The sequence below is a fragment of the Cydia amplana genome, chromosome 14, assembly GCF_948474715.1.
Source record: "Cydia amplana chromosome 14, ilCydAmpl1.1, whole genome shotgun sequence".
In the NCBI taxonomy this organism is placed as follows: Eukaryota; Metazoa; Arthropoda; class Insecta; order Lepidoptera; family Tortricidae; genus Cydia; species Cydia amplana.
Genome location: NC_086082.1, coordinates 14170768 through 14197764, shown reverse-complemented (window position 1 = coordinate 14197764; position 26997 = coordinate 14170768). Strand labels below are relative to the sequence as shown.

Here is a 26997-nt window from a genome sequence, read left to right as displayed (position 1 = left end):
ATCAATAAATAAATATTACAGGACGTCTACGATACGATACGTCTACGCCGACGACGATGACGATACGGATACGGTAGGATAAGTCTATTTCATTTATTTCATTTATACATACAATCATATATAGTTGTTCAATTATTTTTTAAATTTTGCAGGTAAAATTGTAGTTGATTAACGAGTAGTCAAATTACGGAATTAAGGAACAAGAAAACAAAAAATCCTGTTCCTGATTCTCCTCGTATTAGTGTTAACTACTGAGAATTTATCGTTTCCATTTTCAGTGTTAAACAGCTTAATTCGACGGCAGGAATCTATTTTTAACCACGAAGCACGGGGCGTGTTTGTATTAACATAAACCCCAGGCCCATTTTACGAACTCTAGCATTATTTTAAATAAACGGGACGTAAACACAAATCTATTTTATTTATATCATCGTAAAAAATATGGCTATAACTGCGCGAGTACTGCAATTGATATAATGCATGAAAATCATAAAATTGACGCGTTTATAACACTTTTTAATAGAAACAATTGGAATAAATCATTCGATTAGTGTAATTTTCCGCTTAACATTACAAAAAAATATTAATACGTAAGACTAAAAAGATATGGTTTAGTATACAAAATTATAAAATATAGGTGTCTTACTTAATTTTAATAAAATAAATTTAAATTATAATAAAAACAAATTTATGGAATAGATTATTCGAGTTGAGTTACGTAAAAATGAACGATTTAAATTAAAGAAAATAGGTTTAAAATAGAATAATTACATATGTACCTAGTAGGTACTTTTACAATTCCAAAATCTTCCTCAAATGATTCAACGCGTGACGTGAATTTAAGTAAACATAGGTAATTCTGGCGTGACTAATCTTTTTCTTCATCATCTATAGAACACATGATAAGCCGAAGTAAGTATTATAATTATAAAATAGGGACATTACCCTTTCCTTGTAGATTCATGGCCCCATAATAGGCATTGTTACTCTGTAAAATCTCACTATATTCAAAGTATACCCACAAACTGTGACGCGCGTACCATCAGATATTTTCGTCATTTGTTTATTGGGTAGGTACCTATGGTGCACGTACAGGGTTTTTTTCCGTTGAATTTATCCTTATTTTATTGTACATACCTACAATCTTGAGCACTTACCAATTAAAGAAGAGCGGTGCCTCTTAACACAGGTATTTCTTACTTAAAAAGAGGCGCCAACACGTACATACAACTGTATAAGTAATTCTTAAACAGAATAAACAAATGGTATTTACGTGATTTAAAAGATTTTTGGTATAATATAATTTTTTTGTTGTCCACAGTCAAGAATACTAATAAAAAGTACGATTTTAGGTAAACATGATTTTTATTTTTTAAAAAGTTACACGCTCAAGGGTCCGAAACCGGCTGTGACGAATAACAATTTAACAAATGACGAATACCTATAACAATAAAAGAATGCATGGACACCTACTTGAATAAACTTAGTCACTTTTTTTCATGACGCCACTTCACTTTTCTCGTAACAGATAAAACATTCCAGTGGGGATGCGGATGCCGACAGATCACAATTATTATGACTACATTTACCCAGTAGATTTTACGAAGTATCACTTTTCTATCACTTCTTAATTTTCAAGATAAAATATGCTATTACATTTGTATATTTAAAACTGCCAGATAATATTTTAATGTAAACTAAAATCATGCAACTAATTAACAAAATTGGAAAATTTTACTTTGACTGCACTGCTATAATTATATGCAAATTTTAATTAACCTCACCTAATTGCTTTGATGTAATTGTTGAAATAGTTATTATCTTATTGAAAACCGTACAATTATCTGAGATAGAAAACGTGTAAGTATATACAATAGAATGTTACACGTTTCATAAGTGTGCGATACGTGTTTTTTACTATTTTTAGAAATTAAGTAGAAACTTCGAGATAAATTATCAAAGGAAGTATTGTTTAAAAATTTAGGCATTTATAACCTAGCCACAAAGCTATTAAATATTATTAAAATACTTGTTAATAAGGTGGTATTATTACAATAATTATTAACTAATTATGACCTTCAAGTCGGTCATGCTTTGTTTTAAGATTTGTCTAGTTTAATAAATACCTACCTACATAAATATTGTTTATCAAGGCTAAGGTTAAGGAAACATTTCAGTTCTATTTTTTATTTGAGATTATAAATTTTATTTTTAAAAGAAGCCCTAGGTATATATTTTGATACTAACAACTACACTCATGGACAAATTTAGAGGAACGCAAAAAAATAAATAACTGGATTACAGCACTTAAAGTAATTTCAAAAATAGTCATTTAACTTTTTTTTTTGTGTTCCTCTATAATTTGTCCATGAGTGTATTATAATTAGTAATTAAAATAGTAAATGGAAATATTACCTCACTTACCTACATGTAATAGGAACATTTTAACCATTTATGAAATCTCAATGTCAAAAAGGACATCACCTATATACTTGATATCTTACAATTTTACAAAACTACCTTGCTTTTATTATCCTAATAATTTATTTAACAATGGAAAAGCATAATCGACTAGAAACCATAAAAGATAACTTAAAGCTGTGATTTCTAGAGTGAGATAAAATTAACTCTGCACAGACTTTGTACTGACATTATGTGGAAGTGTCAGCGTAAGTATCAAATTTATGTGAAAATATGAAGTTTATTACTTCAACTTTTTATTATGGCTTTGTCACATGAAAGTCGGGTGCAAAGTTAGCTTGGTTTGACTATTTGAAGTTTTTCAGTCACAATATAAAGATCTTACCTGCTTAAGCCGCTCAACATCAGTGCGGGCCTGGGAGAACGCCTGTGGTTGTGGCTGAGGCACTTGTGTCTGCGAGTATGTCGGGTACTCCAAGTTCACATTCAACAGTTGCGCAGCATTGTCCCGAGCCTCATATGCCAGCCCTCTGATCTCCAGCTCGGAGGCCGTGTGCATGAGCGACTGTAGATCCAATTCTTGGACATCCACCGATCCTTTGTACATGAACTCCACCAGAAGGTTGATCTCCGAGAATGGAATCCCTTTGAGGATAACAATTGGATGCTGACATGGATTGTCCCTAGAGAAAAATAACATGTTACCATCTTGTTCTATGTAAGCATGGTGATTAAAAAAAAATTATCTTAATTTATAAATAAGGAAAATATAACAATAAAATGAATCATTAAAATATAAACTTGTTTTTCTTGACTTCATGACTACCCAAATAAATTATTATCACGAAATTTATCACAAAATTACTTTGTAAAAATAATTATTTTATTGCTTATCATAAGATAAGTCACATTTACATTCATGCAGATATTCGAACATTTATGTAACAAAAATCTTCAACACATAATTCTAAAAATAAATATGATGTAAAAATAAGTGACTAAAACATCTTGAAAGATTAGAATGAGTTCACAAAATTATATTTAATTGGCGTGCTAGTGGCAAAACAGAGCTACTGTCTGTAAAAAATAATGATGTCATTGTGAGCAAATGAAACAGATTAAATTCTGAAATGAACATGGCATTTTTCGTTTGTACATTTTAAATATGGAATATTAAAAGTGTGGTTACCTGAAGATTTGTTCAAAGTAAGGACTGCAGGCGGAAAGAACAAGCTTGTGAGCCTTGAGCGTGCCATCCCGGCAGGACAGGGTCACGTCGGCTAGCGCCGACGACGAGTAGATGGTCGTGAAGAGCTGGCTCAGGTTCTGCAGGTGGTTGTTCCACTTGAGGTGGAACGTCTTGTCGCTCACCAGCCCCTGCATCTGGACACCACAAACACTCCAATCACGACACCGATAAATCACCACACCACACGATTTATTCCTACCAGCGTATGATGAATAAATCGACAGTAAACCGACTCTGCTGCGACCGCTACATAAAATTATAATTATTACAACTTATTTTTAGAACGATGCCCGTAAAAAACACTATACGTACGCGGTATGACAGTGTAATATATTGTAGGTACGCGCCGCCGAGGGAATTTATAGCTATATAAAATATCTTTTATATTTTATTCAACATGTACGGAATTTTTGACACAAATCAACACGTTACCGGTGTCTTACCTCGAATTCACACTTCCGACTTCCCGATTTTTCACAAATAACACCGACACATTTCACAAAATTAAATAAAATTATGTTACACAGAAAGCCGTGTCGTAAAATAACAGAGTGGGGCACGCCGTGGCCCCCTCCTTGCCCCGGCCCCCTCGCACACAATCAATATACGGAATATGAGAGCGCGGCGCGCCCCCTCGCCCCCCGCATGCTTTATTATACCGTAATTAATATACACAACTTTAATTTTGTAGACTACACGCACACATTCTAAGACGAATTATTATTATACTTTGATCTTGTAATAAAAATTTGTTTCTGGATACAAGTACACATTTGTTTTTGTTGTAGTGATTTGAAAAAAAAGTAAAAAAAAAACCAGTTCGTATTGGCTTGAGTAATTACAGTAAAAGTGCAATAATGCACCGTGTTATTTATTAAGTACACATTTATTTGAAATATGTAGACATTATTTTAAGATAAAACAACATTTTACTATTTTTACTCGTTTGTATACATTTCAACCCAACATGGGCCCCTAGCTTCCTTCCTTAAATTACATCGTTAGTGGGAAGTATGTGTGTAAAAAAAGTACTTCAATCTCTTTTCACAGCACGCACACATATAAAGACCTGAGAATAGGCGGATTGTTATTCTTCTTTTTATTAGATTCTATACATTCGTTTATATTATAGATCCATTCGAACGAACAATGTTTTATTACTGTATAAGATGTATAAGTATGTAGTCGGTCTGGAGTTATATTATATTATTTATATCTCTCGAGTTGAAAGAGAAGGGCGCATGAGCGGTTGCATGAATATTAAATTATTTATGTTACAAATATACGTAGCTATTTGCCTTGGTGTTTGTAGATGTGGGGGTGAAGAATTTTAAAGGTGCTAATTCTAAGTGGTGATGCACATTATGCACACATTCCTACCTACCCGCTGTGATGTGTGAATGAGTCAAAAGTTTTTTAAGCATTGTTTTATGTTAAATAGTAATTTAAAAGTACACATTTAAGTCAAAATCAGAAAAAAATATCATGAATTTTCGTTCTCTAACGTCCTTAATCAAAAACTAGCGGTTCTATATTAATACTTGGTACTACGTAACGATACAATGTATTAAGATACCCCACACATCAACATGAAGAAAAAGGAAGCACACAACAAAGTAAACTACACACATACAAGTAATGGTAATTACACGAATAGGGCATTTTACTTGTACTAACTACAATGTATACAACATGAACTTTTTGTAATTACTTCGTTCGAGAGTAGTCTTTCTTTATAAGGAAGTCTTAAAGTTTTTCTGTTGTGTTTGAAATAAGTAAAAATTTTTAAATAATCATTTATTAAATCATTGGACTTGTCTCTGATCAATACTTACTGTTTATAATGTCGAAATACAACATGTAAATTAAGTAAAGTTTTAGCGCTAATTGATATCAACGGTTGACACTTGACAATGTTGACCATACCAAATTTTAAAACTGTCATACTCGTACAGTCAATGTCTATCGAGTATCGGTATATCGGTATTCAAAAATCGCAAAAAAATCTATCGATTATTACCATAGACAAGGTAACCTGCCATTCGTTCACTTGCCTCATCTGACAAGTTGTCAATTGTCATATTTCAATTCGCTAGTCTTGTCTGTGGTTAGTTTCAACTCGTTCATCGACGAAGACGGACGGTTAGCTCAGTGATTTCTTGATTTAAACACGATTTCAAATAAATTTGTGCATACGAATCGTTAATCGAAGAACAGCTCCCATTAACGTGTAATATAGGACTCTCGGATTTGAAGATATACTAAATTATTAATAATTGAAATAGTAACCGTAAGCGATTTTCTAGTCGTTATGGAAAGATCTTCAAATCTGCTGGTTTCCAGCCCAAATGTAAAGTATACGGATGATTATATTCTCGCCGATTATGATTATGAAGAAACTCTGGTGACGAAGAAGGGCGACGACTTAGTGGTAAGTGTTTATCCTGGTTACGCCGGTTCAGCCGGTGGGTGTATTGATCGGGATATTTTCCTAGTGCGATGTTAATAGATCTATGCCCTTGGCCGTGGAATGCGTGGTTAGTCTGTATTTATGACCGGTGATATGCACAGCGTATACAATTATGTACGAGTTATAGCTGTACTATGAAGTCAATTAATTACATGGTGAATTTAGTTCCAGTGTCTATATTTTGAACTTGTCTATCCAAGTACTTATTCATATTTCCCACATTTTTCGACTAATTAAAATATATAGCGTAAACCTTCAGAATATGTTGTAGTGTGTAGTAAGTTGGTACACTCCTGCTATTATAAATTTTTCTGTATTTTAACAGGCAAAACCATTTAAAACATCACTATGCCTCCGCACTGGGCGGAAGGTGGGTAAACTGGGCATCATGCTGGTTGGTTGGGGTGGCAACAACGGATCAACATTCACTGCAGCCGTGTTGGCCAATAGGCATCAGCTGTCTTGGAACACGAAGAATGGAACTATGCAGTCTAATTGGTGAGGGTTTATTTATAGGGATGTCTAATAAGAAAAACAGAAATGTTATTTAATGATAATTGCACACACAATACTAATCAATATGATAACATGCTAAAATATGGTTTTGGCTTGTTTTTAATGTCGAAAATATTTACTTTTAATTTACTCCCAATCACTTTTAAGTCCCCAATCCACATTGGGCTAGCGTGGGGACTATAGCCCAAGCCCTCTCGCGCATGAGAGGAGGCCTGTGCCCAGCAGTGGGACGTATGTAGGCTAAATTATTATTTATTTATTATTATTATTTTACATTTTTAATTTTGTCATGCCGTCTATAGTCTGATAAAAGTACATTTTGATGTTGTTTCTGTTAATTGAGAGGGTTAACTATCAAATACACAAAAATACTATGAACCTTTTCAGAGACAAAAAAAAAGAGTACATGAACTACTCTACTACTGGTCTTTGTATACTTTCAGTAAGTATTGATTTATTTGTTTTTAGGTTGGGATCTATCACTCAGGCATCCACAGTCAGACTGGGCATGGATGAGAAGGGTCATGATGTCTATGTGCCGATGTCGCACTTGTTACCCATGGTGCATCCTGATGACTTGGGTGAGTGCTAAAAACATTTGCATTTTTGAAATAGAGACCTTAATTTTACTTCCAAGTACAATCAGCTGCAGAGATAACTGACCCTCCTGCATAGAAATGTGTTTGCAGGGGGGGACAACTATCTCTACATAAAGTATACAATCCATCCATACCATACTAATATTATAAATGCGAAAGTGTGTCTGTCTGTCTGTTACCTCTTCACGTTTAAACCGCTGAACCGATTTAGTTGTAATTTGGTATGGAGATAGTTTGAGTCCCGGGGAACGACATAGGGTAGTTTTTATCCCAGACACCACCCTTTAAGGGGGTGAGAAGGGGGGTGGAAAGTTGTATGGGAATTCGATAAAAAGTTGGGTTAAAATAAGCTGCCCAAATTACTAACTCCTCGCAGACGAAGTCGCGGGCAAAATCTAGTGGTAAATAAAGCATGGGTCTTGGTAGAGAGCAGCAACATAAACCTAATCCTTGTAAAGTGTCATTCAATAGAACTTGCGAACTATGTAAACAAAACTTACTAGTAATTTGACATTCAGTGTCAATTTTAGTATGGCGGTTTGTTTACATAGTTAGCAAGTTCTATTGAATGACATTTTAGCATACGTTTGAAACGGAACAACCTGTTTCTGTTATGGTGTATAATTTTGTAGACTGTTGTGAGATGGATGGATTTCATAGATGGTTGTCGGATAGTTGGATATTGTCTGGTTAAAAAAAGTTTAAATGAAAAAAGTTTTTAGAACAAGCATTTAATTTAATTATACGTCCATGACCTGATATTTTCCTTAAGACTAAAATTGTATGATTATGTGTAAGTATAGGTACCTATAACCTAGACTAGTTCTTGGGAATACCACAGTAAATTAAGCTTATCTCGGTTCATTAGTTTAAGCCATTTTAGAATACTTGTTATTATATTACTTCCTGTTCAAAGTTTCCTTGTCATGAACGACTATACACACTACCACACTTAACACACTAATGAAACTATAGTAAAATCAACTCGCTGTACGCGAGTCGCGAGTACGTAGTGTTCTCTCTGTCACACCACACCTACCCGCCGTAGGTACGCATTTGCGAGCCCGTCTGCACTCTACATTCTGAATATGTCTGTTATACCTACAGGTCCGTGGCTCCGGCAATTTAGAGTAAGACCAAGACATAACTAGTCATAATTTCATAGAAGTTTGACGTTTAAAATAATTCTTGCGCTATCTAAATCCAGGGTTCGAAATTATCCAGATAATTATAGTCTTTGATAATCATCCGATAAATATCGGATAATTATCTCAGGTGCTTTATTTATTTTCTTTAAATTCTTTGATAGTAAAAAATAATTGGACGTTTTTTGCTATTTTTTTACAAATTTTATTAGGTTAGTATCAAGTCGATAATTGGCAGGCATAAAAATAGCGATAATTATCAAGATAACTATTATTGATAATTATCCTTTCGAACCCCGTCTAAATCGTTACAGACATTTCTTGGTCTAACTCTTCGAATGTACGAATGTGAATATCCCGGTATTGTTTTAGCGATCGATGGCTGGGATATCAGCCCCCTAAACCTGGCCGAGTCCATGGTGCGAGCCAAGGTCATAGACTACGACCTGCAGCAGAAGCTGAGGAAGGAGATGGCCGCCATGAAGCCGCGCCCTGCTATATATGACCCTGACTTTATTGCGGCTAACCAGGTAAACCCACAGATTACACACACACACAGGCCGAGGACTGGACGCAAGCGGCGTATGGCGCTGAACGGGGCTCGAAATTATTCAGACAATTATAGTCATTGATAATTATCGCGATAATTATCCGATAAATATCGGATAAATATCCCAGGCATGGATAGTGCTATATTTATTTTCTTTGAATCTTTAACAGTAAAAAAATATGATTGGGACGTTTTTTATATTTTAGATTATTATCAAATCGATAATTATCAGGCATAAACATCACGATAATGATCAAGATAACTATCATTGATAATTATCCTTTCGAACCCTGGAGCTGGATTTCAGTTCGCGGCATCAGACACGTAAGCAATCACTCGCAAGAGCAATGAAAAAGAGTGGTTTCTAAGTTTTCATTGCTGTTTTAAATGGAGTCTGTAATACTTGAAGTTACCAGCAAGCAGCCGCATTGCCGATTCCATATTCAATAGGTTCTGGGCCGCTCTTGAGAGTCATGAGTAAGCGACACGTCCACATAAACGAACTATGTATATAGTCGACGTCAAAAATATGTTTAAACTTTTGCATCTTACTCCTTTGTAATAAGACGAGAAATGTAAACATATCTTTGACGTCGACTGTACCTACGCAAGTAAATTATGTTAGTATTAAATCAATAAAACACGAGTTGTTTTAGTATAAAATAGTGTAGGTACTGAGTAATGCGGCTCGTAGCGTAATATTTAACCAGTGAAAGAGGAACTGTGTGGTCTTCTTAAACGCTTTGGTATCACATGGTCTGTGCGAGGCATTCCATGGTTTGTTCTGTTATAAATATTTAAAATCGTAAATTTTATTAACCATTGTTCTATTGTGGAATTACTGTCGCATGATGAAATCGATATTAATGTTATGTCTAATGATTATTGAGTTATACAAACTTGTTAGATAGACATAGACGTAAATTGTAATTTGATCCAGTCCTCTTTTAACTGGATTAGAGCTTAATACTTAATCCTATTATCGCTACCCTAATGTATTTCGTTGCTTATATTTACGAAGAAAAAATAAATAAATAAGAGATATAAGTTTTTACTTATACACTAAAGAAATAGAATGACAACAGACCTCGTAAAACTTAAATTTTACCTAGATATTTTGAACTGAAATAAACGGTCGCGGTTCGTTACTAATTTAGTACGGGAGCAATTACGTGTGTTGAACGCTAGTTGACGAAGTTCCATCTAGTTGTTGAGGTGGTCTAGGCTTCCCTTAAGAGTCTTCAGAAAACTACGTCCGGTTTCAGGCAGCGGCGTATTTAATAAAGGGCCAAAAGTGGCATGTTCCGATGTGGAGCTACGAGACACGGCGCAAGCCGAACTTTAGCAGCCATTTTTGGGCGACTGTGGGGCGAATAAAGGCGATAAACCTTTATAGGTCCAAGATACAGGATGCTAAATTTTAAAACAATTACTGGTTCACTGGTTCATGAATCTCATTCAACGGGTTTCATGTGAACTCCATTGCTATGTAACCTTAAAAGTCAGCACTGTTTACACGCTGCCGCCACGTGACGCGAAAGAAGCGGAAGGTTACAAAAGTTTACAAATTCAGCTACATTCAACACTTGCGATGAATGCGATCTCGAATCTTCCGTAGTTGCTAGTTTATTAAACAGGTGGCTGGTTCCATTGCCATGTAACCTTAAAAGTAAGCACTATTTACACGCTGCCAACACGTGACACGACGCGGGTATTAAAGTTTACAAATTCAGCTACATTCAACATTTGCGATGAATGCGATCTCGAATCTTCCGTAGTTGTTGGTTTATAAAACAGGTGTCTGGTTTCGGCGTCTGGTTACTGAGGTGATCGCGATTTGTCTTAGATTTCCTGCTTTATTGATGTTATGTGTACATATCAAATGATAGTTGAGATTTCCCAGTTGTAATCTTTTTGTAGATATTAGGGGTCTTCCATAAATTACGTTACAGAAATTTCAAGGTTTTTTGATTTGACAAGTTTCGCTTTTTTAGTAGTTTAACGAATCATTATCGAATACTGTTTCTAAAATGGTACACAACCTATTTACATCTTTACAAATAAAGTTATGTTTGTGAAGTAGGGTGCCATTAAAAAAAAGTTCGATTACTTATCTTGAAAACCACACAACTTTTACTAAACCTCTTAGCCCATTTTTGGTCCAGTCTAAGTCAGCCCCGTCGGTGGTCAGAAGATTGTCCATTCTTTATTCGACTCCCGGTAATTTATAAGATACCTAATGTCATATCATATCATCATCATTATGTAAATCAAATTGCATATCGTTATCTGAATTTGTGTTTAAGTCAGCTCTTTTAAACACTTCATAGGACCTCTTACAATCAAAGATTGTTCATTCAGGCGGACCGCGCGACCCACCTCATCCGCGGCACCAAATACGAGCAGTACCTCCAGATCCGCGCCGACATCAAGGACTTCAAGGATCGCCAAAAGCTGGATAAGGTGATCGTGCTGTGGACCGCCAACACCGAGAGGTGAGTCAAGTTCCAGGGGACAATCTCAAGTAGGTACAAACCTTAAGGAGAGGAGGGGAAAGAAATACGAGCAGTACCTTCCAACACGCGCCGGCATCAAGGACTTGAAGGATCGCCAGAGGCTGGAAAAGGTGATCGTGCTGTGGACCGCCAACACCGAGAGGTGAGTCAAGTTCCAGGGGACAATCTCAAGTTGGTACTTACCTTAAGGAGAGCAGGGGGAAGAAATACGAGCAGTACCTTCCAACACGCGCCGGCATCAAGGACTTGAAGGATCGCCAGAGGCTGGAAAAGGTGATCGTGCTGTGGACCGCCAACACCGAGAGGTGAGTCAAGTTCCAGGGGACAGTCTCAAGTACTTACCTTATAGAGGCGTGGGGAAGGGGAGGAAATACCAGCAGTACCTCCCAACACGCGCCGGCATCAAGGACTTCAAGGATCGCCAGAGGCTGGATAAGGTGATCGTGCTGTGGACCGCCAACACCGAGAGGTGAGTCAAGTTCCAGGGGACAGTCTCAAGTACTTACCTTATAGAGGCGTGGGGAAGGGGAGGAAATACCAGCAGTACCTCCCAACACGCGCCGGCATCAAGGACTTGAAGGATCCCCAGAGGCTGGAAAAGGTGATCGTGCTGTGGCCCCCAACACCGAGAGGTGAGTCAAGTTCCCGGGGACAGTCTCAAGTACTTACCTTATAGAGGCGTGGGGAAGGGGAGGAAATACCAGCAGTACCTCCCAACACGCGCCGGCATCAAGGACTTGAAGGATCCCCAGAGGCTGGAAAAGGTGATCGTGCTGTGGACCGCCCACACCGAGAGGTGAGTCAAGTTCCAGGGGACAATCTCAAATACTTACCTTATAGAGGCGAGGGGAAGGGGTGGAAATACTAGTAGTACCTCCTAATACTCGCCGATATTAAGGTCTTCAAGGATCGCCAGAGGCTGGATAAGGTCATCGTGCTGTGGACCGCCAACACCGAGAGGTGAGTCAAGTTTCAGGGGACAGTCTCAAGTACTTACCTTATACCTTGGCCAGACTATGCTCATCGCGCTGTCGCGATGTCGCTCGCTCCGGCCCCATACTGCCCTACTCGAATGATTAATCGCGACGCTAATAATTATGAATATGATTAAAAGAGCCCATTTTGAAAGCTAATTTAGTAAACTACTTTTAATTTAATGACTATTTATAATTAATGACTTAATTAATACCAACGTTAGAAGAAAATCACTTTTCTCATTCCCATAGACATTATCATATTTGGCAAAGAATCAAGTCTGCCGAATTAGCGTGGTTACACCGCCTAGATATGACGTATATCTACGTCTCGCATCACGCCATACTCACAACACTGCATACCATAATGACTCTTTTATTATTCTCACTGCTATACCATAAGATGTTTTAGAATTGCACGCTAAGGAATGACGTGTATATGTCGGTCGAGATACGTAGAAATTGCCTTGCAATAAACTGTGTTTGCGTTACCGGGTACTAAATTCATGCATTACGCGCAAAATGACGGTGATTTCTGTTACCTACAAATAATTATTACTGGCTAAAGAAATAATATATTTCTATCTCTTTGCCTTTGGCCTTTGGCAAATAGGATGTGATGTACAATTATTATAAATATTATAAAATAAAATAAATTAAATTAAAAAAAAAAAAGGTTTTTTTATAAGCCTGTTTTCATTCCTGCCCAGGGCTATTCTTAAGAACTGTTTGTATGAAGTATTATAACTTGTAATACACAATTTTTTTTCCAATAAAAAGATTCAAGAGGCATCCGTTTTTACCTGTTTCGAGATTTGAGCTAATCTGAAAATATTTCGATAAACATAAAATTATTAAAAATACTAAATGGGGCTACCTAGCTACCTACTAACATTGTACGAATTTTTCTATTTCAATCTATTTCAAGGAATGTAGTGTCAAAAAACTGCTGTGACCGTATTTCAGTAGGTATCAATGACAACATGCACGTGCGAAAAATAATAATAGCCTAGTCGGGCGTTAACCTGCGACGAAAAAAACCAGACTGTACACGCGTCAACTTACATAGTAAACTCTATTACATCTAAATAAGGTATATTTTACAGTGAGTTTAGTGTGGCAAGGTTAGACGTGACGCGTAAATTGTCTCAGAAAAGTAACAGCTTAAGTGACAACAATTTATTATTAAAATACGACATTTTTAAGCAAAGTATGGCGACTATGGCGTATTGTAAAAAAACGTGTTCAACATGCATTGATGAAGCGGACCGTTAAACTTCTTAGATTTAGATAACGAGTGATGCTTGTCGGAAATCGACTTTATGTAGTTTAGATATGGTATATTTTTGAAAATCACAATCTAATTTGACGTTGGTTAGTAAGAGAATTATGAGAGATTGTTAAAGCTTATCAGGTTATGCATCATGTTAGTGCAAACAGAGGTAGATTATCTGTTTGGATGACTTATGAAAACGTTTTGTACGCTCCGTGTATTATGCGGTAACTCTGGTTGCCAAAAGTTGACCATCCCACAAAACACGCCATCTACGTCAGCTTTCCAACACATTTTTTTTCATACACTTTACTTATCAAAGAATCTTTGATAATAACTATTATAATACGGCAAATTCATTAACCTTCGCGCACATGTTTCTGTCTCATAAAAGTTAGGTTAGGTTAGGTCGACGATGATTTTTATACAAGCCGAAGAAAAAAAACAGAAGGATGATAAATTTATTTACAAGATCGTTTGATGTAAAAAAACATGCACCAAGACATGCACATGCTACAGGCAGACTGCCGTTGAAGCCCGCTCAATAACATAGCATTAAGATAATTGCCCGCGTTCGCCGGCACAGCCAATTTAATGAACGCCGCTTCGAAAATTATAGCTCGGGCTAGTGGTTTAATGGATAATGGAATTAATGAACGAATAATAAGCTTACGGTTCCTTTGTTTAGACCAGGGATGTTGCGGATGCAGATGCGGATGTCAATATTAGGTACTTAGAAAACGTCAAATATTACATTTTTAGTATTTTTTTATTAACATTTAGTATTTGAGCAAGAATATAGGTGCGTTATATTTAATAAACAGTAACTTGGCCGACTTTTCTGGATCTAGACGATTTCGTTATAGGTAATGACGAAATTACCTAGCACTTACGTCGCCGCTAAGACGTTTTTGTACCGACTTGTTTGACATCCGCATCCGCATAAGCTCCGCATCGATTTTATGCGGATGCGGATGCAGATGCGGATGTTGAAAATAATGCGGAAGTTCCGCGGTTGCGGATGCGGATGTTCGCAACATCCCTGGTTTAGACAGGGACAGCGTAATTGTTAGAGCGAGAGAAACGTTAATATCCACCTTATATGAGATCGGATGAGATTTCATTAATCATTTAATCATTTAATCATTGCAATCATGTACAACATTATAAGTATACAAGGTACACATATGTGAACATGAACCCGGACAGGGTATAGCAATTAGTTTTAATCTTATACTAAAGTCTTATTACAATAAATGGTCGTAGTTTATATAAAAAAAAAATTGCATTACATAAACCAACAATTACTCTAATTAGGTCTTAGATATATTTGCAAGATTATGAAAAATAGACCATGTAAATTGTGAAAGTATGGACATAAGATTGTTATTCCTCCAAAAATTCGGCTATTGAATAGTAGGCTTTATTTATAAGTAGTTGTTTTAATTTATTAACAAATGTATTATAATTTTCTTCTGATTTAATTTGTCTGGGAATGCTATTATATATGTGGATAGACCTGTAGTATGGACTTTTTTTAAACATCTCTATTTTGGGTTCCGGTAAGGCTAAATCATGATTTCGGCGAGGATTTGTATTGGATTCATAGAGGTTAATATTTTTACGTACAAATTTGTTTCTAATATATATAATGAAGGGAAGGTTAATACACGGAGTCGAATGAAATGTGGTTTACAGCTAGAGGGTATTTTGATGTTAACTATGATGCGTATACACATTAATCTTATATAAAGACAGCTAGAAGCCCCATTTTGCTGCAATAACTTGTATGCAAGCAAAAGCAATGTACAGTCGCCATCAGATATAATCAGAGCGGCCGAGGTGCTCAAAAATATCTGAACATGCACTCTAACGCCTTGACAATAGAGGCGTGTTTAGATATTTGTGCGCGCCTTGGCCGCTCCGATAGTTCTGATGACGAAGCTAACCTAACGAATAATCACATACAAGTTTTTGCACCAACTAAAGACGCGCGTACGAAATTTTGATGTTTCAAATTTGGCAGCTGATGTAGAAGGTCCATACATTTATGGTAACTATTTGTCAAACATTGGCGTTTTATTCTGCTCGTCGACCCGCATTGGCCTATCGTTGAAGCCTCTTATACAATTAGAAGACGCCAGTGCCCACCAGTGGGACGTATGTGGTTATTTTTAAGTGCTTAAACTTATACCATTTTCGCGTTTGCCCAGATTCTGCGAGGTGAAACCGGGTGTGCACGACACGTCGGACAATATCGAGAAAGCTCTGCGGAACAACGAGCCTGAAATCTCGCCATCCACCATCTTTGCACTAGCCGCCATCGACGAAGGGGTAAAGGGGCCCACTGATTACCAGTCTGCCGGACGATATCAGCCTGTCAGCATGAATCTAGTATAACTGGATTGGGCATGAGTGGTGGGGATAACTGACAGAACGGGATAGTCTTATGTATCTTTCAGTAGGAGTAGCAGCGAAAGCGCTATTATTGTTTGTCCTTGTCACAGTCTCACATCTTGTTTTATTCCCCACCGTTAATTGACCACCGTGATTGGTCGAATTCATTTGTTGCCCGCCATAACAAATAAATTCGACCAATCGTAGCGTCGCAATGCGTCGCAATTGCGACGCTGTGATTGGTCGAATTTATATGTTTTGTCCCTCACGGAGGCACGCGTAGACCACTTCTATAGGATGCTACCTTCTATGCCTGTCAGTTAAACGCAAAAGGTGACAGTTCTGAACAACTGACAGGCTGATATCGTCCGGCGAACTGGTAATCTGTGGGCCCCTTAAGGTTTTACTTTCCCTTCTCAACAGCCTAAGGATGAGATAGTTAAAAATATATGACACAATTTTAAAGTAGATAAATGCCTCCGTTTTTGGCTCATACACCAACAACTAAACAAAATAAGCGGAATTTGATTATTTGCCTTTTTTCAGTGTTGTTACATCAACGGCTCCCCGCAGAACACACTAGTTGAAGGCGTCGTGGAACGCGCGGAGAAAAACGGAGTGTTTGTTGCCGGTGACGATTTCAAGTCCGGGCAGACCAAGCTCAAGTCCGTGCTGGTCGACTTCCTAGTGTCCGCCGGTCAGTAAACAAGCTTACCTGTAGGGAAACAGTGTTCGTGGGTGTGACGACTTCAAGTCCGGGCAGACCAAGCTCAAGTCCGTGCTGGTCGACTTCCTAGTGTCCGCCGGTCAGTAAACAAGCTTACCTGTAGGGAAACAGTGTTCGTGGGTGTGACGACTTCAAGTCCGGGCAGACCAAGCTCAAGTCCGTGCTGGTCGACTTCCTAGTGTCCGCCGGTCAGTAAACAAGCTTACCTGTAGGGAAACAGTGTTCGTGGGTGTGACGACTTCAAGTCAGGACAGACCAAGCTCAAGTCCGTGCTGGTCGACTTCCTAGTGTCCGCCGGTCAGTAAACAAGCTTACCTGTAGGGAAACAGTGTTCGTGGGTGTGACGACTTCAAGTCAGGACAGACCAAGCTCAAGTCCGTGCTGGTCGACTTCCTAGTGTCCGCCGGTCAGTAAACAAGCTTACTTGTAGAAAAACGGAGTGTTCGTTGCCGGTGACGACTTCAAGTCCGGGCAGACCAAGCTCAAGTCCGTGCTGGTCGACGTCCTAGTGTCCGCCGGTCAGTAAACAAGCTTACTTGTAGAAAAACGGAGTGTTTGTTGCCGGCGACGATTTCAAGTCCGGGCAGACCAAGCTCAAGTCCGTGCTGGTCGACTTCCTAGTGTCCGCCGGTCAGTATAACATACTTTTTTTTTTTTTTTTTTATGACCCCAGGGGGAATCCCTTATGGATCCCACTGGCCCGGGAGAAGCCCTGTGGGTATGTCCGACTTCAGTGATCAGTAATCAGTGTGTTTATTGCTTTCATAGGTTATACAGGTTGGTACATTTTATTGGTTCAGCTATGAAACCCTGTAGGGCACTGCAATATAACTTAAATCTAACTTAATTATAATGACTTAAAGCTATCTCTTATAATGACCATGCGATCGTGCATCATAATTATTATTATAAACAGTTATATATAACAGTTCCACGGACTAAACCCCCTGGGGTGTTCCGCCGCGCGCTTTGTAGGCGGGGTTTCGGGAACTCTATTGTAGACCTCCGATACCCCGTCGGCGATGCTCTTGCGAGCTCACCATATGGGGCTGCTCTAGCAGCTTACTCCGCTGAAGACACCTCGGAACACGAGGGTCTTCCAGCTCGAAACCTCTTCAGGCGAGTGATGGAACTCCCGACCCATCACCCGCAGGTTCCAAGTATAACATACCTACCTCAAGGCAGACTCAAGTCTTGTAGACTTACTCTGGGCAAAATATTCAGATTAAAGTACCTAATTCTCAAAAAAATGCAACAATTAAAATATTGTGAAAGGTTACATACTTATAACTTAACTTTGCGCTATAACATGACATGGAGTTCATCAAGAAACGAGTATTCAGGGTTTTCAGAGGTCGGCATCGTGGCTTCTTTAATGTTGCTTATGTCTATGGACGACAATTATCGCTTCAATTTGTTGACGATACATGAAAAAAAAAAATTACGTCACCCTAGGCCCGTAAGTGGGATTTTCTCCTCGCGTAGCGGGCTTCCTGGCCAAGGCAAGACGTAAAACTTTAGACAAACCACGGGCGGTAATTCTTAAAGCCCCAGATCGCATATTTATGGCCCTCACCTTCGGTTCGGGCCACAAACACCTGCGATCTGGTACATTCACGAATTCACCTCCCTAGGTATGTAATGTACTATAGGGCACAACTCTAAAGTACTCAAACAAATGTCTCCAATTCATACGTAGACTTTAACTTTCAGGTCTAAAACCGGTATCTATCGTCAGCTACAACCACCTCGGCAACAACGATGGCAAGAACCTGTCCTCGGCCAAGCAGTTCCGCTCCAAAGAGATCTCCAAGTCCAACGTGGTCGACGACATGGTCGAGAGCAACAGCATGATGTACAAGCCGGGAGAGAAACCCGACCATGTGGTGGTGATCAAATATGTGCCATATGTCGGTAAGTACACTTATGGCAGCAGAAAATCTCATAAGAAATATAGGAAATTTTCCAAACTAGTGGGGAGCAACAGCATGATGTACAAGCCGGGGGAGAAGCCCGGCCATGTGGTGGTCATGTGCCATATGTCGGTAAGTACACTTATGGCAGCAGAAAATCTCATAAGAAATATAGGAAATTTTCCAAACTAGTGGGGAGCAACAGCATGATGTACAAGCCGGGGGAGAAGCCCGGCCATGTGGTGGTCATGTGCCATATGTCGGTAAGTACACTTATGGCAGCAGAAAATCTCATAAGAAATATAGGAAATTTTCCAAACTAGTGGGGAGCAACAGCATGATGTACAAGCCGGGGGAGAAGCCCGGCCATGTGGTGGTCATGTGCCATATGTCGGTAAGTACACTTATGGCAGCAGAAAATCTCATAAGAAATATAGGAAATTTTCCAAACTAGTGGGGAGCAACAGCATGATGTACAAGCCGGGAGAGAAGCCCGACCATGTGGTCATCAAATATGTACCATATGTCGGTAAGTGGTCAATATGACCAGTACTAAAATGTCTCGTCTAAAAACTTAGTCTCATTTCTAAAATATCCCTTTTGTAAAACGTCCCTTTTTATTCCTCTTCGATTTTTGTTGTTGACACTTAGAAAAATAGTTAAGTTTCTTGACTAATGTGTTCACCAGAATTCTATATACAGTCGTGACTAAATCTGTTTGCTTTTAATTTCACTTTCTATACCCAAAACCATTTCACAGTCATTAAAAGAAGGGATATTTTGTGACGAGTGGACGGTTAGCGAATGGAACCAGAAGCGAACGAACATTATGACACATTTATATATTCTTCATCACCATTATCTTAACAGGCGATTCAAAACGCGCGATGGACGAGTACACCTCCGAGATCCTTCTCCACGGCACCAACACCATCGCGGTGCACAACACGTGCGAGGACTCGCTGCTGGCGGTGCCGCTGATCTTGGACTTGGCGCTGCTGGCCGAGCTGTTTTCCAGGCTGTCCCTGCGCAGGCAGGGGACTGACGGTAAAGCTTTGGATTCCTCCGAAAACGGTGCCGTCATATTACGGCCGCTATATAGCGTTGACTGACGTCACTAGAACGTTGTCTATGTAAACAAGATGGCGCGGTTTCCTAGACGGCGTTACGTTACGTTGATTGGCAACGTAACTTAAGATGACGGCCGTCATGACGGTGTCGATAGTTTCGTGAACGTTTTATTAGATAGCGGTGACGCCATTTTGGAATAAATGACACGAGATTTGAATAAATGATTCCGTACTACGATTATTTTCCTCTTCTGATGATATTTCATCCTCAAAGTAAATTATAGATGATCAAGTAAATCTTGTCAGTAGGAAAAGGCGCGAAATTCAAATTTTCTATGGGACGTTATCGTATCGCGCCTACATTTTTCAAATTTGCCGCTTTGACCTTGGTGGCTGACGGTGTGTTATGACGCCGTGGTACTTTCCACATGTCGCCACCGTAAAGACGGCCGTCTTTTGCGGCCGCTATATGACGGCCGTCATATAACGGCACCGTTTTCGGAGGAATCCAAAGCTTAACGCACACAGTTAACTTCTAGTACTCTTTAACTTCTCTTCCGGCGAACGTTGATCCGCGTACGAGAAAAATGTTTGAAAAAAATACTTGCGGTAGAGGCTAAGTTTCATATCCTTACACTTATAATTCTAACTAGCGACCCGCTTCGGATTCGCACGGGTTAAGAAATTATACATAAACCATCCTCTTGATCACTCTATTTAAAAAAAAAAACCGCATCAAAATCCGTTGCGTAGTTTTAAAGATCTAAGCATACATGGGGATAGACAGCGGGAAGCGGCTTTGTTTTATACTATGTAGTGATAGTGATTAGAAACAATATAAGGCTGCGAGTATGTATGTGTAACGAGGGATGTGTTCGTTAAGAGAAATCACTTCATTTACCTACGATCAGCGCAGCTCTAGTAGACAATTTCTATCAGTTCTTATGAACACATTCCTCGTTGCGAATCCTGGCGGTCTAGCATGAGTTGCGTTCTCGCGCGCGAGTCCATACTTGAAGTCGGAAGTACGGAGTAGCGCGCGAGAACGCAACTCATGCTAGACCGCCTGGAAGGCTTTGTAACTTTTTTTTAGGGTTACGTACCCAAAGGGTAAAAACGGGACCCTATTACTAAGACTCCGCTGTCCGTCCGTCCGTCCGTCTGTCACCAGGCTGTATTTCACGAACCGTGATAGCTAGACAGTTGAAATTTTCACAGATGATGTATCTCTGTTGCCGCTATAACAACAAATACTAATAAAAACAGAATAAAATAAAGATTTAAGTGGGGCTCCCATACAACAAACGTGATTTTTGACCGAAGTTAAGCAACGTCGGGCGGTACTTGGATGGGTGACCGTTTTTTTTGCTTGTTTTGCTCTATTTTTTGTTGACACCATCACCCTCCGTGCGCGAGTCCGACTCGCACTTGGCCGGTTTTTATTAGTATTTGACATGTATGTAAATTTTGAGAGAATGTTGTTATATTCCCAGAATGGTCGGGTCTCCACTGCGTGCTGTCGTCGCTGTCGTACCTGCTGAAGCTAGACCGTGATAGCTAGACAATTGAAATTTTCACAGATGATGTATCCCTGTTGCCGCTATAACAACAAATACTAAAAACAGAATAAAATAAAGATTTAAGTGGGGCTCCCATACAACAAACGTGATTTTTGACCGAAGTTAAGCAACGTCGGGCGGGGTCAGTACTTGGGTGGGTGACCGTTTTTTTTGCTTGTTTTGCTCTATTTTTTGTTGACACCATCACCCTCCGTGCGCGAGTCCGACTCGCACTTGGCCGGTTTTTATTAGTATTTGACATGTATGTAAATTTTGAGAGAATGTTGTTATATTCCCAGAATGGTCGGGTCTCCACTGCGTGCTGTCGTCCCTCTCGTACCTGCTTAAGGCGCCGGTGGTGCCGGCGGGGGCGCCCGTGGTGAACGCCCTGTTCAAGCAGCGCGCCGCGCTAGAGAACATCATGCGCGCCGCGCTAGGCCTGCCGCCGCTACACCATCTGCAACTAGAGCACAAGGTGACATGACTAGTACACACACACGCACACGCACGCGCTTGCGCACACACACACACACATACACAGGTATACAGGTTGGAAAGAAATAACTGCATTGCCGTTGCCAGGGAGGTTTTCGGATTATACTGAGCAACGCGATCGCGAAAAAAAAATTGACTGTTTCATACATTTTGGGCTGGTCCATTTTCTATGGGCGGGTAAATTTTTTTGTCGCGATTTCGGGGTTGGTCTTACAGTAAAAGTTGTCCAGTATAATGCCAAAACCTCCCTGGCAACGGGAATGCAGTTATTTTTTAGCCACCGTGTATAGTAATATGCCATTTTAGTACTCGTAGCAACAGTATTTTAGAGCCAAATATAAGCTTTTCAGAGTATACATTATCATCATCGGCCTTAAAGTCTATTGAAACAGTGTCAGGTAGGGCGACAACGTTTTTCATGGCTATGTAAGCCAATACGGGAGCGGCAAACACGATCACAGGCCTGACCTTATACAAACATGATAACCGACCAAAAACTGAGCACCGTAGACGTCATTATAACCAGAGATCGGACAAATTTGCGACATTGCTCGCAATAATGTGGACAAGACTCCGAAATTTATTAAATAATTAATCATTTAATTAATTTTTTACTTGAGATTTAATTTTTTTCCTCAATAAATAGCACTTAAATATATTATTGATATAAAAAAATGAGTACCTACAGAAAATTTGGAAAACATACTGATTAATTTCTTTTATAAATTTACATTATAAGAAATCTTTGTGTTTTTTATTGATTAGGAATCAAAATTAAACCTCAGGTAAGAAATTAATTAAATGATTAATTATTTAATCAATTTTGGAGTCATGTCCACATTATTGCGAGCAATGTCGCAAATTTGTCCGATCTCTGATTATAACCAACAATAATTGTCGCTCCAGGTCCCGTTCCTGATGTCTGACCTCCGCAGCGGCCGCATGTTCGCGAGCAGGGCGCCGCCTTCCAAAAAGCAAAAAATCGCCCACACGAATGGTGATAAGTAAAAAAAAAGAGGTATATACCCCAGTAAGCAAATAAGCTTAAACAATATTTCTATCGCCCGCGAAGTTATGGACGACGAATATTAACTTATTTATTTACGGCCTTTTCGACAGCGTACTCGTTTTAAGTGAGACTTAAAGACCAGAAAGAACTTGCATGCGATTTACGTTACATTGCCGACTATAAAGGTAAACTACATTCAAAAGTTTGATCAGATACCGCAATGTAATGTAAATTGCTTGCAAGTTCTTGCTAATCTAGACCGCGCTTTAGGCCATTTTTAGTCGTCCATGTCTTTGAATAGGTGAAAGCGTGGCGGATGCACGGCGTTTCATGACGAAAGAAAGAAAGAAATATTGCTTGAGTCTTAAAACTAGTTAATTAATCGGAGCAATTGTAATCTGTAGAGCACAAATATAACTTTGTGTCACACCTAATTGTCTTAACGGCTATCTAGATTCAAACTGCCAGATTTTTAAGAATTATACCTATTTTCATTACAATCCTGCAGGAAATAGTCATAGGGGTAAATGCAATGTGGTTTTATTGATTTTTATTCTGAAATTCTGCTTTTTCTTAGTGAAATATAAAATTTTGTGGAAAATCTCTAGGAACTCACTAGTTATTTTTAAAGTTTGTACTTAACTCCACAGCTTGTTAGCGGCGAATTAAATTATATGATGTTTAGAATTGTTGTTGTTGTATTTATTTGAAGGTTGTGGTAATTCTTCTAACTTATACACTTGTTGACGGGCGTGTAGTTAATTGTAGTTAATTCTCGCATCTATAAAATTTATTTATTACTTTTGGTTTCTGAATTTATTTACACCTTTCATTAACATATTCAGCGCGAGCTACGCGCTACGAGCGTAGCCGATAACACGGGAAAAACCGTATGTAGCGAAAAGCGCCTACGAACAGTGAATTCCCCTAGCGAGTCGCTGGCACTGAATGTGTTAATATCAACGACCAAATTTGATCAATGTCTTGTGAAGAGTCTGTGCTGTGTCTTGACTCTTGAGTGAATATGTGGTACTTTTGATGAATTTACTAAAATCGAGTGTCAAAATTACACATAGGTATTTACGATTTTGACGAGTATAGCAAGCACAGACAATCCAACCTCTAGACATAGCATAGTCGCGCTACCCCCTCTGCCACACATACGGTAGCGTTACTCCATCTTCGAGTCAATCCCGTGCCGTGATTGGTCCGTGTCTTTGAACGGACCAATCACGTCACGGGATTCGCTCACCTCGTCCCCCCGCACCCCCGTATTTGTGGCAGCATCGGTTTCATGAAAGAATTGGCCTAAGCTCAGTCTAGAGGTTGGATTGTCAGTGATAGCAAGTAATCAAACTGAACATTGTTATTAACTTCTAAAACACATCAATCTTTCGTCTTTTTGTATTTCGCTGCTGTACATAACAGTCAGCAGCAATAGTTGCTAAGCGGGCGAGGTGTTCAAAATGGTCTTGACGCGACTTTATTGTTAAGAGAATAAGAGCGCGTCAAGGTAATTTTGAACATCTCGCCCGCTTAGCGACTTCTGCTGCTGACTGTACATGGCGGTTATGTATGTAAACATAAATTTTCACAAAATCATCTTAGTATCACTCCATTCCATTATTATAATAAATATGTACCTACACAATAGTGATTAGTTACTCTTTACGTTTTCAAAGATTGTGTTTGGCTTCTATTGCAGTAGTTTTATGAATATTGTGACACGATATCTCTATTGGTTAATATAATTCATATAAAACCTACTTAAAAATACAAAAGACCAGTATTTTCGCATTTATAGTCCATGTATTTCTTTATCAATCTTTTTTAGTAGTTAATAGTAGAAATTCGAATGATCAATCTCATAGAATCAGTATTTGATAAGACTTGCACTTGCAGTATTAACATCATAATATGATGCAATATTATTGCAATATAATATTACATATTGCAAGGGCGAAAAGTAGGAAATTGGCAACAGGTGGAGATAAATGGACCGAAGGGAGTGTTTTAAATCGACACGAGTTGCGAATTGCCTTTTCGCACGTGTATCGTAAAACGTTTTACAGTACATATGGTCCTTTAAACTTTCGACATAGGTACGGAAAGTGTTCATTCACCGGTTCATTCCCGCATTAGTGCGAGAAAGTAGCACCATTATGTACTGTAAATATTATTTTAGTTTTCTATATTTGTGAATTTTGTGATGTCAATGGCTGTTATCTTGATCATGCGTAGTTTAACTAGTTTATCAGTGTTAATACATAATTACACTAATTTAGTAGCGCGAAAACTTACTTAGTTCGTTTTTTTCAGCATTAGAAAGAAGGTAAACAATCTTGACGTGTATTTTTTTTATATTGAAAAACGATTTAAAAAATTCGTTTATATTTGTTTATATTACATAATTATGAAAGCAAAAGAATGTCAAAGATCGTATATGATGTATAATACTAACATGTTTGCTGTGACTTATTTTTCAATGGTGATTTTTAATAAAAAGACATTTCAAGATCGCTTACCTTCTTTCTATGTATTGCTAAAAAAAACTAACTTTAGTGCTTGTTCTGCTACTGGTACAGGCACGTCTAGCAATATCGATACGAACAAAGTGCCAAAAATATGTATGTATCTATGTAATGTATACACGACCTTATTGCCCATATATTAAGGTAGTGTATATGTCACCGTAAAATTGTAAACACTCGTCATATTATAATCTCGCTAGTTACATTATAAACTGACGGTAGGGACATTATAATCTAACCTAACCTAACCTACGTTAGATTATAAACTAACGGGTTCACAATCTTACGGTGTCATATACATATTTTTGGCACTTTGTCCGTATGGATATTTTCAGAAGTGACCGTACTAGAACTACTAAATAATGACATGGTTTTTCTGTAAGTAAGATAATATGGAAAGTACGGACCACTAATTTAAACCTATTTTTTGTTTTTAGTGTTTTGGACACTAAATATGTTTTTTGTCATGTTCGTGCACTAAAATTCATGTACAGTCGCCATCAAATATATCGGAGCGGCTAAGGTGCTCACAAATATCTGAACACGCCTCTATTGCCAAGGCCAAGGCGTTAGAGTGCGTGTCCAGATATTTTTGAGCACCTTGGCCGCTCCGATATATCTAATGGCGACTGTACTCATGTCTAAATATTGCACGTTCTACTTACGTACTTATGAAAGTTTATCATAACCATACGTGTATCATCTTATATTGGAAAATATCTCGACATCAAAATTAATCTCCGTTAACCCTTTGAACGCCAGACGGCGAAGGAATATGCCGTGCCGCGGACACCAGGCGATCTCGATTATCTAAGCGAAATTGAACTTTGCGGAGTCCCGCGTAGGTCTCTATTGCATTGGCGAAGTTGACGGCTGTGGTCGTGGTTGGCAAGACTCCGGTGACGTCCACAGCCGTCTGTGGCGGTCAAAGGGTTAAGGATGACTCACCTTAGAACGGTCTGGGTGCGGGTCGAGGCATCCGACACTTCGTTTTCTATGACGGATGACTGGTCATCACGTGATGCTTTTTTATAAAACTGAGTGTCAGGCGCCTAGGCCCGGACCCGGACCGTTATAACGCGAGTCATCCTTTATAGTCATAAGAGAACTAAAAAGCACAGCTAGGCTTGAAAATATTTTTATGTATTTATAGAGGGTAATAGAGCTTATCCTATATTGTGTAGATGTATCGACCTGTCCCGCAATGTCTACGTTATTATCAAATATAATAAATTTATTTTGTGATTGGACATTGGGTTTCATTTATATTTACTTAGAATACTAATGAATAAGGTTTGTTTTAAGTCAAGTGAACCATTCACTTATATTCTAATACCTTTAAACGAGCAATTATTATTATATATATATGTATATATATAAATAAACAAGAATTGCTCGTTTTCGTATATATATATATATAATATATATATATATTTCGGGGATCTCGGAAACGGCTCTAACGATTTCGATGAAATTTGCTATATGGGGGTTTTTGGGGGCGAAAAATCGATCTAGCTAGGTCCTATCTCTGGGAAAACGCGCATTTTCGAGTTTTTTTATGTTTTCCGAGCGAAGCTCGGTCA

The 26997-nt window shown here is 38.6% G+C and overlaps 2 protein-coding genes across 2 annotated transcripts in view; one reads left to right on the top strand and one right to left on the bottom strand.

Moving 5' to 3' along the window:
• The window catches only part of LOC134654232 (uncharacterized), a 42678-nt gene extending 38253 nt beyond the window's left edge, over positions 1 to 4425 (bottom strand). Inside the window, exons 1-3 of the mRNA XM_063509702.1 lie at positions 4114 to 4425; positions 3611 to 3804; positions 2807 to 3104 (exon numbers count right to left, since the gene is read on the bottom strand). Coding sequence (XP_063365772.1) covers positions 2807 to 3104; positions 3611 to 3804 — 492 coding nt within the window. The 5' untranslated portion in view covers positions 4114 to 4425. The remainder of the gene's footprint in view (positions 1 to 2806; positions 3105 to 3610; positions 3805 to 4113) is intronic.
• A 1366-nt stretch (positions 4426 to 5791) lies between these two features.
• On the top strand, positions 5792 to 22908 carry LOC134654191 (inositol-3-phosphate synthase). The gene is made up of 12 exons (XM_063509646.1): positions 5792 to 6101; positions 6466 to 6638; positions 7125 to 7237; positions 8773 to 8930; positions 11312 to 11413; positions 12395 to 12426; positions 15927 to 16047; positions 16657 to 16807; positions 18551 to 18751; positions 19621 to 19797; positions 21679 to 21854; positions 22781 to 22908. Exons 1-12 carry the CDS (start codon positions 5982 to 5984, stop codon positions 22880 to 22882), a joined length of 1626 nt encoding a protein of 541 aa, XP_063365716.1. The 5' UTR covers positions 5792 to 5981; the 3' UTR covers positions 22883 to 22908.
• The last annotated feature ends 4089 nt before the right edge of the window (positions 22909 to 26997 follow it).

Bases quoted from the DNA above. Each gene is read 5' to 3' on its own strand.
- LOC134654191 (XM_063509646.1), top strand. From the start codon at position 5,982: ATGGAAAGATCTTCAAATCTGCTGGTTTCCAGCCCAAATGTAAAGTAT. The intron at 12,427-15,926 runs GTGAGTCAAGTT...GCGTTTGCCCAG, and splicing joins TGGACCGCCAACACCGAGAG to ATTCTGCGAGGTGAAACCGG. The intron at 21,855-22,780 runs GTGACATGACTA...TTGTCGCTCCAG, and splicing joins ATCTGCAACTAGAGCACAAG to GTCCCGTTCCTGATGTCTGA.